The 17,072-nt window shown below is 47.6% G+C and overlaps 1 protein-coding gene across 2 annotated transcripts; it reads right to left on the bottom strand.

The window, feature by feature from the left end:
• Positions 1 to 380: 380 nt before the first annotated feature.
• On the bottom strand, positions 381 to 11,667 carry LOC311014775 (interferon-induced protein with tetratricopeptide repeats 1-like). 2 transcript variants are annotated; one of them, XM_084011579.1, is made up of 2 exons: positions 11,234 to 11,667; positions 381 to 2,830 (listed from the first exon to the last, which is right to left on the bottom strand). In XM_084011579.1, the coding sequence occupies exons 1-2, from the start codon at positions 11,239 to 11,241 to the stop codon at positions 1,525 to 1,527; spliced, it is 1,314 nt and encodes a 437-aa protein (XP_083867705.1). In that variant the 5' UTR covers positions 11,242 to 11,667; the 3' UTR covers positions 381 to 1,524. The 2 variants fall into 2 exon arrangements, with proteins under 2 accessions (XP_083867705.1, XP_083867706.1); XM_084011580.1 differs by having other exon boundaries at positions 11,258 to 11,667.
• Between the last annotated feature and the right edge of the window lie 5,405 nt (positions 11,668 to 17,072).

Raw genomic sequence — 17,072 nt, 5'->3', positions numbered from 1 at the left:
GCCATCAAGTAATTTCTATTTGAGATGTTGGACCACTGACCTGTCTGTAAGATTATACAATGTAAAGCCCTCAGGTTTCTGCAGTGTGTATGTACAGTATCTCATCGCTCACTCCATCTGCAGCCTTCCAGTCTCATTCTGTGGTTCTAAAATCTAATAGTACTGTTTTCACATAATTCTGGCCATTATTGATTATTATGGATCCATGCAAATGTAGAAAATGTGTTAATGTATGTTTTACTCACTGACCTGACATTTGTCATAAATAAATACCCTGATTAATTTGTCGTGTGCTTTTTGAAGTTTGTTTGGTATCCGATGACGAGAAGAACAAACCACACATGATCGATGCTCCTGGGATTTTATTACAAAGAGTAGGGGGTAATGAAGTAATCTTAACTGGGGTTGAATTAGTGGTTCAGCCTTTCATACTCGGAATATACTTATTATTCTTTGTGTTGGTCATGAAAAGATCAACACCAACTATGATCTTATGTTACATGTTCTGAGTCGGGAGTTTCTGGTTTCTGCACCACCCGACCATTTCTTGGGTCATGCTATACCAAGATGAATACTTATTCTTGTAAAAAGAAATAAACATCACATTTTAAACATCACAATATGGAACCATGAATGTTATTAACACCCTGTGTAACCACAAAAACAAAGCTTAAAGAGTTCTTAATGTACATAAAGCATCTTTAATAGTATTAGTAGGCTATCGTGTACATCTGAGACACAGCTTAACATACTTTTATACATACAATCAGGTTCAACTGGCAGTAATTAACAGGTTAAAGGCTCCATCGGTGGTTTATATTTCACTACTCTGAGGCTTGCAAAGCAAATTTCATATAATGAATTATGTTCTTATATAGACATAAAACAATCATTAGGGGGAAACATGAACACAACAGGAATAAAATAAACACCTTGCAAAAGCTGCTGCCCGACACGGATAAGCACTAGACGATGAGAGAGACCTTGCAAATTACAAACATCACCTGATAAAAATCTATTCTCATAAATCATGTGATGATTATAGTACTCACATCTGAACATGTCCACAGCAGATATTATTTAAAGGACCAGCATTATTAAAAGATATAATAGAGTAAATGACTACAGACAAATGTATGCATGTATATACACTGTTGCCCATGAAGTTGGAATATTTTGTTTTCAGACACAATCCTCTGTTTATTCCTATTTAAATGCATCAGTAATCACCTTTGACCCGGTGCAATGATTGCATTATGTCCCAATTACCCAGGTGAAAGGAATTCATGCATAACATTTGTTTGGTGTTATAAAAGACAAGACATTTGCAAATCATTCCAACTTTTTAGGCGACCCTGTATTTTTTTTTTTAAGCATTTCTCTTCCATAATCTACTGAAGTGTAAAGTCATGATTACTTGTTGAAACCAGTCTGTAAAGGATACAGATCCATTAGTATGTACACATTTTTAAGGTAATGCACTACCGTTATCATTTCTACATTTAGAACCTGCTGTTACAAACACTAAGGCTCTTGTAGGTTTTCCAGAAACTCCTCTATTTCTCTCCACATTTGGTTCCCGCGTCTATCTTTAATCTGCCTCAGAACTTTAATACTGTTTCCACGGAAGGATTGTTCCGGTATCGCTGCTGCCTTCATGTGATATTGTATCGACCTGTTGAAATCTTGTCGGTCAAAGTATAAATATGCTGCGTATTTGTTGTAAAGCATCTGTTTTTCTGCAGGTTCAAGCTCACGTTCTAGCAGTTCCTGGTATATCTGCTCAGCTTTAGCCTGGTCGTGATTGGACTTTGCGTATATATTTGACAGATCTATTTCCTTCAGAAGTGAAGAATGTGGGTAAAGAGAAATCACCTCTTTAAGGAGGCTGACTGCTCTGTCTATCTCACTTTGCTTTGGGCGACTGTCCCTGAAAAAAATAATCTTCCATTTATAGCAGAGTGCAACACATCTCTTCAGATAACGCTCATCTGGATGGTTTTCCAGAGCCTCCTCTGCCAAATCAATGGCCTCATCAATAGACACATATTTTCCGTAAACCCTTAGTAACCCCTGTACACCACTGTAGCTGCTGACAGGATTTCTCAAAACCTTTCTGGCTAACTCATGTGTCTCATCTTCAATTCTTTCTCCTTTCTTAGCACATTGCTCAACGTACTTAACGGCGATGTACAAGTTCTCTGGATCCTTTTCCTTAGCCATTCTCATTTTCTCCAAGATGTCAGCCTCCACCCCTGTGTTGCTGTGTTTGAAAACACTGGCTAACACTAGGACATGGCTGGTGTTCCACTCCACCATGTCCGGCTGCATCCTGATGGCTCTCTGGAAGTAATCTCCAGCCAGCAGCCTTTTCTCTCTGCTGAACTTCATCAGGGTCCAGGCCTTTTCAGCGTAGATCTCCGCATGGAGCTCCTCCTGGGCTGGAGATGGGTATTTACTCATCAGGGCGTTGACCTTTGACAGGTAAGCCTCGCTCTCTGTTTGGTCTCCCAGGCGATGGTGCAGCCAAGCCAGGTTCCCGTAGTTCACCACTAACCACGAGCCATCATCTGCGTTTCTCATCTGGCGGAAGGCCTCTGCAGCCTTGTTGAAGGAACTCTGGGCGTCTTCAGTGAACCCCAGCTTGTACTGAATGAACCCTCGCAGGTTGTAAATGGGACCCAGCCACTTGTTTCCCTCCTCCGTGCCGATGTCCTCCAGCTGGTCCCTGAGACGCAAGAGATAGGACCTGCCGGGCTCCAGATCCCAGGTGAAGTGGCACTGCAGGGCCTCCAGTTTGGACTCCAGTGTTTTTTGACTCTGAGCAACACTGATGGAGAATATGAAAAAAAAATGTAAACAGTACTTTGCTTTATTGTTTGTTCTTTGTAATTATTGTGTGCACTGTACACAGAGAAATTCCTTAAATGTGAAAAAGTACTTGGCAATAAACTCCTTTCTCATTCTGAGACAGAGCATTGAATGTGTGCAACGGAAATACAGAGGGAAGGATGTTTTTCTATTTGTAAGTTGCTTGTTGTTGTTCCTGTAATGTTTGTATTGTGGGATCATACACCAGGCGTACAACGACGTGCGTTCAATGGGCTTTATTTCCGAGCTTGCTTATACAGAGTGCTACCGCGTACTGACTGATTGTATCGCTTCCTTGCTTATAGCTGTGTCCAACAGGTGGCGTAGTTGTACAAGTGCAAACAAATAAACATTTAGCTTACATGTTAAAGATTCAAACCCCAAGTATTGGACATCACATTCATGTGGAAATACAACAGAACATCACACACATTATCAATGTCTCAAAAGAACATCATACTCATTCTTCAAATATGGTAAACCTGTTTCAAAATACCTGACTCATTCAAATAAGTATGAACACCCAAAAACAAACAAATAATAAAGTGCAATTCAAACACTTCTTCTCAGATGAAACAGTCCATTTTTAAATGCACAACAGGCCTTTTTTCAAGTGCACAACAGTCCATACACTAAGTATATTCCTGTAGGTAAGTGGGAGGACGCCTGTTGTGTCGTGTGGGGTACCTCGGTGGTGTTGTAGTTGTAGAGGCATCACTGTACTCGCGATCGTCGTCATCAGGAGGTATTGGGATGGTCAGTAGTTCTGGAGCTATCTTTTTGAAGAAAGATGAATTCCTGACGATGGAGTGCCCGTCTCTGGATGCTGTCACCATGGAGACTTTGGTCTTGGTCACTGTGTATGGCTTGCTGTTGTATGGTGCGGTGAGCTTGTTTTGTTTGGGCTGACGATGAAGCACAGTGTCACCTGGAGTGAGTGTGTGTGGTTTTGCATGACGATGAGCGTCTGCATGAGATTTCATCTTGACCTTGGCCTTGTCATCTTTCACTCTCACTTCAGTATCTGAACTGTTGCTTGCAGTGTGAGTGAATGATGGAATCTTTGTGAACATCTTGCGTTGGAATAACAGTTCAGCAGGTGAGCTTTCTGTTGTGCTGTGAGGTGTGGATCTATACTCACGCAAGAAGATGTTCAGGTACTGTTTCCAGTGCATTCCTTGGGTGTTGGCCACACGAATAGCTTTGCCCAGCGTGCGCATGAATCTCTCAGCTGTAGCGTTGGCTTGGGGCCACAGTGGTGTGATCCGGCGGTGATGGAATCCTAAATAATCTGCAAACTGGGAGAACTGGTCACCATTGAATGGGGGACCATTGTCAGTTTTCAAAATACGAGGAATTCCTAGCATGGAGAAGACTTTGTCCATGACTGGAATGACTTTTTAGCTGAAGTTGATCTTACACTTTCAACAACTGGGTAGCGTGTGTATTCGTCAATGATGACAAGCAGGTACTCTCCAGTTGGAAGTGGTCCATAGAAGTCTGCACTCACACTATGCCAGGGTGTTTCTGGTAGATTTGACATTTTTAGTGGCTCAGCGTGTGCAACTGGTGTGTTGGCTTGACATGCGAGACAGTTGTGTACTGCTGCTTCTGCTCGGCGATCAATGTCTGGAAACCATACCTTGGTTCTGAGTAGTGCTTTAGTCTTGACAATGCCCTGATGTCCTTCATGGGCTAGCTGTATTACTTTGTCTTGTAGGGCAGGGGGAATTACTATTCTTGTGCCCCGCAGTACAACATCAGATGTGTGTGACACTGTCAGTTCACCGCTCACTCGTTTGAACTGTTTTAGTATGTCAGCATGTCGTGACTGGTCAATTTTGTGCCATGTGTTGTGTCTGATGCATTCACTGACCTCTTGCAGGATTGAGTCTTTCAGTGTCTCCGTCTTGATCTCGGTGAGTGTCATGGCTTTGGGTGTTGCATGGTTCACAATGAAGTTCACATATTCCTCAGCTACTTTTGCTGCTCGTGTGCTTTCAATTTTATCAGACAGAATTGGGTGACGAGACATATAGTCAGCGGGGTTGTCAGCACCCTTTCTGTATTCCACCTTGAAGTGGTAGGGCTGAAGCCTCAGTCCCCATCTCTCGATCCTTGCAGGTGGCTTTGATCTGGGATTGTTCCATATGATTTCTAGTGCTTTGTGATCAGTCACTAGAGTTAAAGGATGACCATAAATGTACAAGTGAAAGTGCTCACAGCTCCACACAATGGCCAGGGCTTCCTTTTCTGTCTGTGAGTATCTCCTCTCCACATCGCTCAGGGACCGACTGGCATATGCAATTATGTACTTCACCCCTTTTTCATCTTTTTGGCAGAGGATTGCACCCAGTCCGACAGGGCTAGCATCCACAATCAGTTCAGTCTCTCTGCTTGGGTAGAAGTATGCCATAGTGGCTTCGCTGGTTAGACTGTCCTTCAGAGTTTGCAGTGAAGATGAAACCAAAAAACTCGAGCCTGGACTTGTTAAACTCACATTTTTCACGATTGAGTGTGAGACCGCTTTCCTTGAGTCTCTTGAACAGTGCTCGGAGGTTGTCGTCATGTTCAGTCTGGGATGCGCCGTAGACTATGATGTCATCGCTGAGGTTCTTCACACCACACAGACCTTGCAGTGACTGGCATATGGCGTTCTGGAACACCTCAGCAGCAGAAGATATGCCAAAATTCAGGCGTTTGTAACGCCTCAATCCTAGGTGAGTTGTGAATGTGGTGATATATCTGCTGTCTGGATGAAGCTCTAGCTGGTGGTATCCAGCTCTCAGATCCAATTTGGAGAACACAGTTGCTCCATTCAACTCATGCACCACATCATCCATGGTGGGAGTGATGTGACGTTCTCTTTCTATGGCTGTATTAGCTTGGCGCATGTCGACACAGATTCTGACTTTGTCTGGGGCTTTAGGCTTGGGAGCCGCAACAATAGGTGAGACCCATGGTGTGGGGCCAGTGACTTCTTCGATGATGTCATCTGCTTCCAATTTACGAAGCTCATCCTCCACCTTCTGGCGGATGTGGAATGGCACTCGTCGATGTGGTTGGCATGTAGGTTTAATGTCAGGGTTTATGTGTAGTTTTACCTGACAGCCTTTTAGTTGTCCTATTCCTTGAAACAGCTCAGGATGGCTTGCGACCAGCTCATCCGCAACAGTGCGACACTGTGGTGTGGATGACACTGTGGTGACTATCTTAATCAGACCCAGTGCTTTGGATGTCTTGTAGCTCAGAATATTGAAACAGTCACCTTTAATGACAAAGAATGTGCATTGTGCCATCTTCTGTCCTTTCTCCACACTGCACTTGAACTCACCACTCACGGGCAATGGAACATTGGAGCGAAATGGGTATCTTGGTTGTGGTGGAGCTGAGTTGTGGACGTGGCATCAGTTTATCAAAACTTATCTCGCTGATACAGTTTGCTGATGCTCCTGAATCAATCAAAACAGACATGCTACTTCCATTCAGCATGACTTGGGTCTGTGGCTAGGGTTGGGTATTGAAAGGGTATATTTCGATACCGGTGCCAAATCGATACTTTCAAAACGGTGCCGGTTCCTAAACGGTATTTAAATCGGTACTTTAAAAGAAAAGAAAACAAGTTTTTATGATGAAATTCCTTTTTTTATTTTTATTTTTGAGGCAAAGGTCAAGAACAAATTGACCAACAATATTTTAATCTAAAAGCTTTCATATACAAATATAAAACAAAACAAAAAAACACATTATTTCTGAGGCAAAGGCCTAGGTCAAATTGACCAACAACAACATATTAACTTAAATGTTCCGTAAGTTACGGTAAAATATAGCCACACTTTAGAGCGTTTTTGTTTCGACATCTTAGGCTCTCTGGCCTGATTCCTGAGCTGACCTCTCATACCCCTTTTCCACCGAGGCATTTTGAGGGCCGGTTCGGAGCCGGTGCCCAATCGCGAACCAGCTCTTCCTGTTTCCACAGACAAAGAGCCGGCTCTGGGCCAGAAAAACTGGTTCGCGATCGGCCCCAACTCCTTGCTGGGCTGGAACTGGGCCCGGCTTACGTTAGGGGCTGGGGGCGGTGTTAACGCTCGAGGCAACGGGGGAAAATACGCCGCTGCGGAGTTTTACTAACGTTACTGTTCCCGGTAAGTTTCACTTTTAAAATGTTTAACTTCGTTGCTAACCAACGACACATTTCTGTTTAGTTTACCAAGCTAGTGATTACGTTCGTAACAGCAGCAACTAGTGGCTTTGCTTCCTCGGGTAATGTAAGCTGACCGGCTAGCTAGCCAGCTAGCGTGATATTGCTAATAACAAGGTTAGCATGCCATTTTCTGACTGCCGTTGGCTCACTAAACGTTACCAACTACCAACGTCACTTAACATCTGTGTTCACAGCGTCGTGGACACGTTTGTGATTAAACCGCTGTTCTCTGTGTTTGTAGAGCTGTCGGACATCGGCGATATTGAACGGAGGTCCAACCTGCAGACTAAACATCAAACACTCTGATCTATTGATCACACACTGTTCTACACTTTAAAAATGTTTGTGATTTTAGTGTTTTGTGTATTTTATTGTTATTGTATTATTTACCAAAATAAACACTTTTTCTGAAGAGACATGTCTGCTATGCTTGAAATTAGCGCTGCGGGGAAACCTCAGACGTATACAGTGACGTAATGACGTGGCTCTCTGGGCTCTCTGGGCTCTCTAGCCGGTGGAAACGCAAACAGGTTCTCGAACGGTTCGCTAGTTGAACCAATTGCGAACCAGCACGGCACCGGCCCGGCTCTTGAACTAGGTTCGCGTTGGTGGAAAAGGGGTATCAGTGGTGTGTGCACTGCCGCTGCCTTTTTTAACTGCGAACACCAGAGGGCGCGATTACGCAGCTGCATATTTGGTAATACCGAAATGAGGCACCGAAATTCACATTGTATTTCGGGGTGGTTACTACCGTTGATTTTCGCCCCGAGTACGTACTTGTACCGAGTGTCGGTACCCAACCCTATCTGTGGCAACTCTGAAATCTTGTCAGCATCAACTGCAAACACATAGCCATCATCACTACTGGAGGAGTTATGCTCTGTTCGCTCATCTGCAGTTTTAGTTACGTGATGGACCTTCTTTGGGTCATATCTGGCTTTGTTTTGTGGTCGTTTCGAGTTGGTGTCTTTGGATGTTGAACGGCACTGACTTGCAAAATGGTTTAATTTACCACAGGCTCTACATTCCTTGTTTTTAGCTGGGCATTCACCATCATGGGGATATTTACCTCCACAGTTTCTGCATTTGTTGGAAGTGGAACGTTTTTCAGGCCATCTGCTGCTCTTCGGATGCCTTGTTTGATCCAGTGCGTTGACTGCAGCAGCAGTGCCTCTTTCTATGCCAGATGCATGCACCTCAGACAGTTCCAGTGTCCTTCCATGGTCAAGAAGCTCCTCTACTGTTAGGTCAGGTTCCCTCAGTGCCTTTCTGCGTAGCCTGGATGATGTACAGCTCTGTATGATTTGTGTTTTAATCTCTGCATCAACATCTGCAAACTCACAGTTTTTAGCCAACATCCTCAGCCTGGTGTGATAACTGTCCAGATTTTCTCCTGGTTCTTGTATAGCCTTTCTGAAGATATACACTTGGTACTGAACGTTTTTCTTTGGTGAGAAATAGCCAGATAACTTCTGCTTTGTGGCAGCATAATCGTCATCGTCTGCTGCTAACGTATCATAGATATCATGCACACGTTCTCCTGCTATGTGCAGCAACAATGCTTTTAGCCTAGCATCTCCTGTAATGTTCATTGGCGTTGTATAATTTCCAAACCTTTGCACCCATTTGGTCCAGCGTGGTCCAACAGAGCCTGGATCCGTTTCGGTGTCGAAAGGTAGAAGAGCTGTATGAGCTGCCAGAGACATGCTTGAAGCCTCTTACGTGCTGTTGTTTGTTAGCCGTTAGCATTAGCCTCCTTTGTTCACGTCCATCTGACTTTTCTCCGTCGCCCTTTTTTTTTTTCTTTTTTTTTTTTCCACAGCTGTAGTTTCCGTTTACACCTCGTCGCCAATGTAATGTTTGTATTGTGGGATCATACACCAGGCGTACAACGACGTGCGTTCAATGGGCTTTATTTCCGAGCTTGCTTATACAGAGTGCTACCGCGTACTGACTGATTGTATCGCTTCCTTGCTTATAGCTGTGTCCAACAGGTGGCGTAGTTGTACAAGTCATCACATGAACATCACAGTTCCCTCAGCCCTTTGTCCCATCAACTCTATGTTCCCTCAACCCTATGTTCCCTTCTTGGAAAGTGCCGCCTACAACCAACTGTCATCCTATCTCTCGCTGAACAACCTCCTAGACCCTAATCAATCAGGATTCAGGACTGCTCACTCCACTGAGACGGCCCTCCTCACAGTGACCGAGTCCCTGCGAGACACCAGAGCCTCATCTCAATCCTCCGTTCTCGTTCTCCTCGACCTATCTGCTGCATTCGATACAGTCAACCACCAAATCCTCCTCTCCACTCTGGCTGAACTTGGCATAACTGACTCTGCTCTCACCTGGTTTACATCATACCTGACAAATCGCACCTTTCAGGTCACATGGAATGGCTCTATGTCCAAACCCTGTTCTCTGGACACGGGTGTCCCTCAAGGCTCAGTATTAGGACCGCTTCTGTTCTCACTTTACACCAGATCACTAGGTTCTGTTATCACATCGCATGGATTCTCCTACCATTGCTACGCAGATGACACCCAGCTGTTCCTCTCTTTTCCCCCGTCCTCTGACACTCACATTGCAACTCGCATCTCGGACTGTCTGGCTGACATCTCTGTCTGGACAACTGCACATCACCTCAAGCTAAACCTGAATAAAACCGAACTCCTCTTCATCCCAGGGAAAGACTGCCCTCGCATGGACCTGTCGGTCACTGTCGAGGGCATCACAGTATTGCCATCGTCAACTGCGAGGAACCTGGGTGTAATCCTCGATGACCAACTATCCTGCACCCCCAACATCACTGCTGTGGCCCGATCCTGCAGATTTGCCCTCTACAATATCCGCAGGATTCGGACCTTCCTCACAAAGGATGCAACGCAACTCTTGGTCCAAGCACTGGTCATCTCCCGCCTTGACTACTGCTCTCTCCTGGCCGGACTCCCGGCCTCTGCGATTAAACCATTGCAGCGTATCCAGAACGCTGCAGCACGCCTTATCTTCAATCTATCCAAATTCTCCCATGTGACCCCCCTCCTCCGTGACCTCCACTGGCTCCCTGTTGCAGCACGCATCCAATTTAAGACGATGACACTGGCCTTCAGGGCCATCAATGGAACAGCACCCATCTACCTTCAAACACTGGTCAAACCTCATGCCCCGAAGCGAGCACTTCGCTCCTCTACTTCAGCTGGCCGGCTGGTACCACCATCGCTGAAATCAAACAAACGTCGCTCAGCAAAGTCCAGACTCTTCTCTGTTCTGGCGCCTCAGTGGTGGAACGAACTCCCGACTAATGTCAGGACAGCTGAGTCATTTGCCATTTTCCGAAAAAGGCTCAAGACTCACCTGTTCAGACTTCACCTCGACTCTACATAGCATGACCCACTAACACCCCCCCCCCCCCCCCCCCCAAAAAAAAAAAACCTTACCTATAGCACTCTGATCGTAGCACTGTTGCTCTTGAAGTACTAGTTTACTCAGATGAGGAACTAACACTTGTTCTATTTTTAGCTCTTACTTTATCAGCAATGATACGTTGTGGTTTCTTTGTTTCCTTCTCTTGACAAATGTACTTATTGTAAGTCGCTTTGGACAAAAGCGTCTGCTAAATGACCTAAATGTAAATGTAAATGTTCCCTCATCCCCATGTTCCATCAACTCTATGTTCCATCAACTATGCTCCATCAAATCTATGTTCCCTCATCCCCATGTTCCATCAACGTTCCCTCAACCCTATGTTCCCTCACCCCCATGTTCCATCAACTATGTTCCATCAAATCTATGTTCCCTCAGATTAATAATAACATAACGAACGTGATAACCCTAACCTTAGTCCTAACTATAGTACTACTCCTACATTACCTACTAATACCTACATATTACATACACTGCAGGGAAGGGCCATCCCTGTGCTGACGGAACATAGGGCCTAATTTTGATGGAAGGAAAAATGGAAGGAACATTACATAGAAATGAGGGGACATAGGGATGAGCCTAAGTCGCTCAGAAAGAAAGAAAGAAAGAAAGAAAGAAAAATGATCCATAATGTTAACATTTCGAGCCCTGGGACTTAATTATATGACATTTAATCAATCATAATCATAGTAAATATGTTCTCATAGACTACAATATACAGAAGCAGTTACTCACCTCATCATTCAGCTGTTTCCTCACCTCTGTAGTTCTTTAAATATTAAGCTGGCTCGGGTTGCTGTCTTGGGTCTGCAGGTGTATATCGGTGATGTCCAGCTTCTGCTTTACTGTAAGTTGTAAGATGTTGTTGACCACGCAGCTTGAAACGAGACTGAAGTTTCACAGATGGGGCGTTAGCAAGTGTTTTGTTCTGGCGTAGTTCGCTTTTACTTTCGTTTTCCGTGAATGGAAACCTACAGCCACACTTGAAAAAAACAAAACAAAAGCACAGCGAAAACATGACTCATCTAACGTTGATGGACTATCTTCCCTCACATAAACATTCTTGTGCCTCTTGACATAGGCCGTGCCTACGAAGATGCCACAATCTCCAATCCCTGCACTTTATCCTCAAATAGAAACAATGAAGACACCACTTGCATCATCTTCAACTCATTCATACATTTAGCATGTGTGTAAACTTTGAGCAGCCGCCGTCTCTGCATAGTGTCGGTAGGAAGAGCTGTGAGGGTGAGATCGTAACCTGGAGAGACACCTGCATGGCGCTCTGCTGCCACCTACTGGTGTAACTCTGGTTACCGCTTCACATGCCAGGGTTTGTTTAAATGAAAAAGTACGTTTGTTCACCTGCCAGATACTGATGAACAGCTCTCTCTCTCTCTATATATATATATATATATATATATATATATATATATATATATATACATATTGTGATGCGCCTGGCCTAGGTCGAGGTGAGTTCAGCCAACCCTTGGGATGAAGGCAACAACATTCAAGGCTCAATGTCCAAAAAATATAGTTTTATTCTCCAAAAAGAAAGTACCAGAGGGTCAGTGGAAAAACAACTTAAATTCCTCCCGGGCCGGGGTAGTAGTTCTTGCTGCGTATTTCTGCTCCTCGTTCCTCTATCCAACTCGACTTCAGCTCCTGCTGAAGCGTCCCCTCTCGCTCCTCTCCGCTCTTCCCTGCTTAAAACAATGCCGTTAGTGATGCAGTCCCAATCAGCCTGATGAGCCCCCACCTGGGTAGCTTCCCTCAGCTCTAATCAGCTGAGGTCGGCTTCAGCTGTTGCTGTCCTCCCAGAGTGTGAGCATGTAATTGGGGAAATATTGGCCAGCCCAGACTTTCCCCAGTGGCCGGTGTTGTGGGAAGGGCCTCTGCCCATGGTGATGAGGGAGTTTCCCCCCCAGCTGGGGCACCGGTGTGCCACATACCCCTCTCCCCAGCTCCAAGCCCCTGCAGGGAGCGCCGGTCCATAAAGAGTCCTCCCTCCTGGACAAGGCATCTGCATTGCCATGCTGCTTCCCGGCCCGATGTTCCACCTGGAACTGGAAATTCTGAAGTTCCAAAAACCATCGAGTTACACGAGCATTTTTCTCCTTGTTAACTGCCATCCATTTTAGTGGGGCATGGTCCGTAACTAAGATGAATTTCCTGCCCCAAAGGTAATATTTCAGTTTCTCCATCGCCCACCTGACAGCCAGACACTCCTTTTCCACAGTTGCGTAGTTCCTCTCATGATCCAAGAGTTTCCGACTTATGTAGGTGATGGGGTGTTCCGCTCCATCCTGGACCTGGGACAGGACCGCCCCAATGCCAATTTCCGACGCGTCTGTCTGTAACAGAAAGGGCTTAGAAAAATCTGGAGTTAAAAATACTGGTTCCCCACAGAGGGCCCGCCGTAGGGACTCAAATGCAGTTTCTGTAGCTGGCGTCCAGGGGGGCTGCGACAGTGGCAAAGTTTGGTATGAACTGTCTGTAATATCCCACCAACCCCAGAAATGTTTTCACTTGCCTTTTCGTCTGTGGCTGTGGCCAGGTTGCGATGGCATCCATCTTCCTCACTTGGGGCTTTATATTTCCCCGCCCTACGGTGTACCCCAGATAGTCCGCCTCCTCCAACGCCACACAACACTTGGTCGCTTTGGCCTTCAGACCAGCGTCCCTAAGGGCTCCCAGTACCTTTTCCAACCGAATTAGGTGGTCCTTCCAGGTCCTACCGTGGATCACCACATCGTCCAAGTAGGCTGCGGCATAGGCCTGATGAGGCCGTAGGATTTTATCCATCAAGCGCTGAAAGGTGGCTGGGGCTCCGTGGACCCCAAATGGCATTACCATATATTGGAACAGACCCTCCGGAGTAGAGAAGGCCGTCTTCTCCTTGGCTTGTGGGGTCAAAGGCACCTGCCAATATCCCTTGGTTAGATCTAGGGTGCTAATGAACCGGGCTGGCCCCAACCTCTCTAGAAGCTCGTCAACTCTGGGCATGGGGTAAGCATCCAACAGTGAAACTTCATTCAACTTGCGGAAATCATTACAGAATCGTGTGGAGGTATCAGGTTTGGGAACTAGGACAATAGGACTAGACCAAGAGCTGTTGGACTCCTCGATGACCCCCAACTCCAACATTCTCCTCACCTCTGTCTTGATGGTTTCCCGTTGGGCCTCAGGGATGCGGTACGGTCGTAGACGGACTTTCTTGCCTGACTCCGTCACAATGTCATGGGCTATGACTGACGTTCTGCCAGGGGTGTCTGAAAAGACGTCCCGGTTCCGGTGCAGCAACTGTCTCACTTCCTGGCTCTGGTGGGGGGATAGTTGACTTCCCACTTTTACTTCGGGCTGAACAGAGGACTTAACCTGGGCAGAGAGAACATGAACTGGGGGGTGATGGGGCTCATACCACCGTTTCAACAGGTTGATATGATACTTTTGTTCACCCTTCCGTCGGCCTGGCTGTCGGACCTTGTAGTTCACGGGGCCGACCCGCTCAATTACTTCGTAGGGGCCGTGCCATTTGGCGAGGAATTTGCACTCATTCGTAGGTATTAAGACCATTACCTTGTCTCCGGGCTGGAATTCTCGGACCTGGGCCCCTCGGTTGTACAACCTGGACTGGGCCAGCTGAGCCTGTTGCATGTGTTCTCGAACCAGGGGCCATACCTGAGACATTCGTTGCTGCATTGTCTCTACATGCTCGATGACAGATCTGTGGTGGGATGGTTGCTCCTCCCAGGCCTCCTTAGCCAGGTCAAGCATCCCTCGGGGCCTCCGGCCATACAGCAGCTCAAACGGTGAAAACCCGGTAGAGCTCTGGGGGACCTCCCGGACTGCGAAGAGGATGTATGGTAACAGCTGGTCCCAATTTTTCCCATCCAGAACAATCATTTTCCGCAGCATCTGTTTCAAGGTCTGGTTAAACCTTTCGACCAGCCCATCCGTCTGTGGGTGATAGACTGAGGTCCGCAGCTGTCTTACCTTCAGATGCTTGCACATCTCTTTTAGCACACCCGACATGAAGCAGGTCCCCTGGTCCGTCAGGATTTCCGCTGCAATCCCTACCCGGCTGAAGAGCTGGAGCAACTCCCGAGCAATGGCCTTTCCAGTGGCTGCCCGTAGGGGGATCGCCTCCGGGTAGCGGGTGGCGTAGTCCAAAATAACGAGGAGATATCGGTGGCCTCGGCTGGACTTTGGTAGGGGCCCCACAATATCCATGGCGATCCTACTGAAAGGGGTTTCAATAATGGGTAACGGTATCAGTGGGTTACGGTAGGTTACCTTTGGGGCGGCTTTTTGACACTCGGCACAGTGTCGGCAGTAGTCCTGAACCGCCCTCTTGATGCCTGGCCAGAAGAACCGGCTCCGGATCCTTTCATAGGTCTTTTCAGCCCCCAAATGTGCGCCAAGAATGTGGGAGTGGGCGAGGTACAGCACCTTGGAAACATAGGGCTTGGGGACCAGCAGCTGTTCGCACACTTCATTCTCAACTTTCACGACTCTATATAATAATCCCCCCTTAATCATGAAATGTGGATGGTTAACTTCACTCACCCCCTCCTGTCGGCTCCCCTTGACCTCCACAACATCCTTCCAGGCTTGGCTCAGGTTTGGGTCCAGTAGCTGTGCGGTTCCAAACTTCCCAGGGCCAGTAGAGGGTGACAGCTCTGCCTGGGGGAACTCTGAGAAGACCGCAGCTGAATCCTCCTCTTCCGGGTTGGAACCGGGATTCGCGGGGGCCTCCTCAGCCGTTGCCGTGGCTTCTGTCACTGGGTCCTCGGCACCTTCGTCCGGAGATGTCTCGGGGCCCGTAGGGCTGTCTCCTTCACAGGTTGCAGCCCAGGCTGCTTGGGGGCCGCGTCTTTTCCTGATCCTTTTTCTCCGTCCGGAAGCGTTCTTTTTCCCCCGAGTGGGGTGTTCCCCCCAGTAGTGAGAGAACACCGAGCAGTCTCTCCCCACAAGGACTGGTACTGGCAACTTCTCGACCACCCCTGCTCTTACCGTGCACGGGCCCCGGGGGGTCTGCATGGTCACTTCTGCAGTGGGATAGCACCTTACATCCCCATGAACACACGACACTTCCACCAGCTCACCGGTGGGGGTCTCCACAAATTCTGGCCGGACCAGTGAGATGGTGCTCCCGGAGTCCAACAGTGCTTCCGTGTCCTTCCCAGCCACTGTTATTGGAAATTTGGGCGGTTTGACCTCCTCATGGGCCCAGCAGGTGGTAAGGTACAGAGATGTGCGGAGTTGGTGGTCGTCGTCCCCCTCTGTCGGCATGCTCTCTTCCCTTCCTGGGCAGCTCCAGGACAAGTGGCCCTCCTTACCACAGGAAAAACATCGTCGGGCGTCCCGGTTGATGGCGGGTCGACGTTGTTCCAGTGGCTGGGGCTGGGCCGGTCGGTGTTGGGCCATCCTTTGTGAGTTTCCCTTCTCCTGCTTGCTACCCCCCGAGGCCGTTCGTTGAGGATCTGCCCTGGGCGTACGCATCATTTCACAGGTAACTTGAAAGTTCTCCAGTAAGGCCACTAGCACTTCCCGGCTGGTAAGTCCTTGTTGCGCCACGTACCTCTTGGCTTCCTGGGGAAGGGCCCGCACGCATCTGTCCAACACCAGTCTCTCCAATAGGGGTGGTCCCTCCCCCTCGATTAGCCAGCTCCGGGTGAGTCGACTCAGGTGGGCTACTTGGGCCCGGGCCGGAAGGCTTGGATGGTAGGCCCACTGATGGTATCTCTGGGCCTTTGCTTGTAGGCTGTAACCATATTGTGCCAGGATAGCAGCCTTGAGGCGTTGGTAGTCGGCAGCCTCCCCCACCGACAGGTCCCGGCAGGCCTTCTGGGCTTCTCCAGGCAGAAAAGGTGCTAGGATACCCCCCCAGTCATTTGGTGGCCATTCCTCTCTCCGTGCTGTCCTCTCGAACACCTCGAGATAGGCTTCGACATCGTCCTCCCAAGTTAGCTTGGTGAGCAAATCTTTTGGACGGTTTTTTGGTGCGGTGGCTCTGCTGCCTCTGACCAGCTCCACGACTGCTGCCTGCAGCTGGGTCTGCCCCTGTAGGAGGGCATTAACCGCTCCCTCCATTAGCCTTAGCCTTAGCCTACTCCAATTGTTGTTTGACTGAATAGCGTTGGCTCAGACTGCCCGCATTCTCCACCATATGTGATGCGCCTGGCCTAGGTCGAGGTGAGTTCAGCCAACCCTTGGGATGAAGGCAACAACATTCAAGGCTCAATGTCCAAAAAATATAGTTTTATTCTCCAAAAAGAAAGTACCAGAGGGTCAGTGGAAAAACAACTTAAATTCCTCCCGGGCCGGGGTAGTAGTTCTTGCTGCGTATTTCTGCTCCTCGTTCCTCTATCCAACTCGACTTCAGCTCCTGCTGAAGCGTCCCCTCTCGCTCCTCTCCGCTCTTCCCTGCTTAAAACAATGCCGTTAGTGATGCAGTCCCAATCAGCCTGATGAGCCCCCACCTGGGTAGCTTCCCTCAGCTCTAATCAGCTGAGGTCGGCTTCAGCTGTTGCTGTCCTCCCAGAGTGTGAGCATGTAATTGGGGAAA

The sequence above is a fragment of the Eutrigla gurnardus genome (assembly GCF_963514095.1).
Source record: "Eutrigla gurnardus genome assembly, chromosome: 6".
In the NCBI taxonomy this organism is placed as follows: Eukaryota; Metazoa; Chordata; class Actinopteri; order Perciformes; family Triglidae; genus Eutrigla; species Eutrigla gurnardus.
The sequence above is the reverse complement of the archived record's forward strand: the minus strand, read 5'-3'. Positions and strand labels throughout refer to the sequence as shown.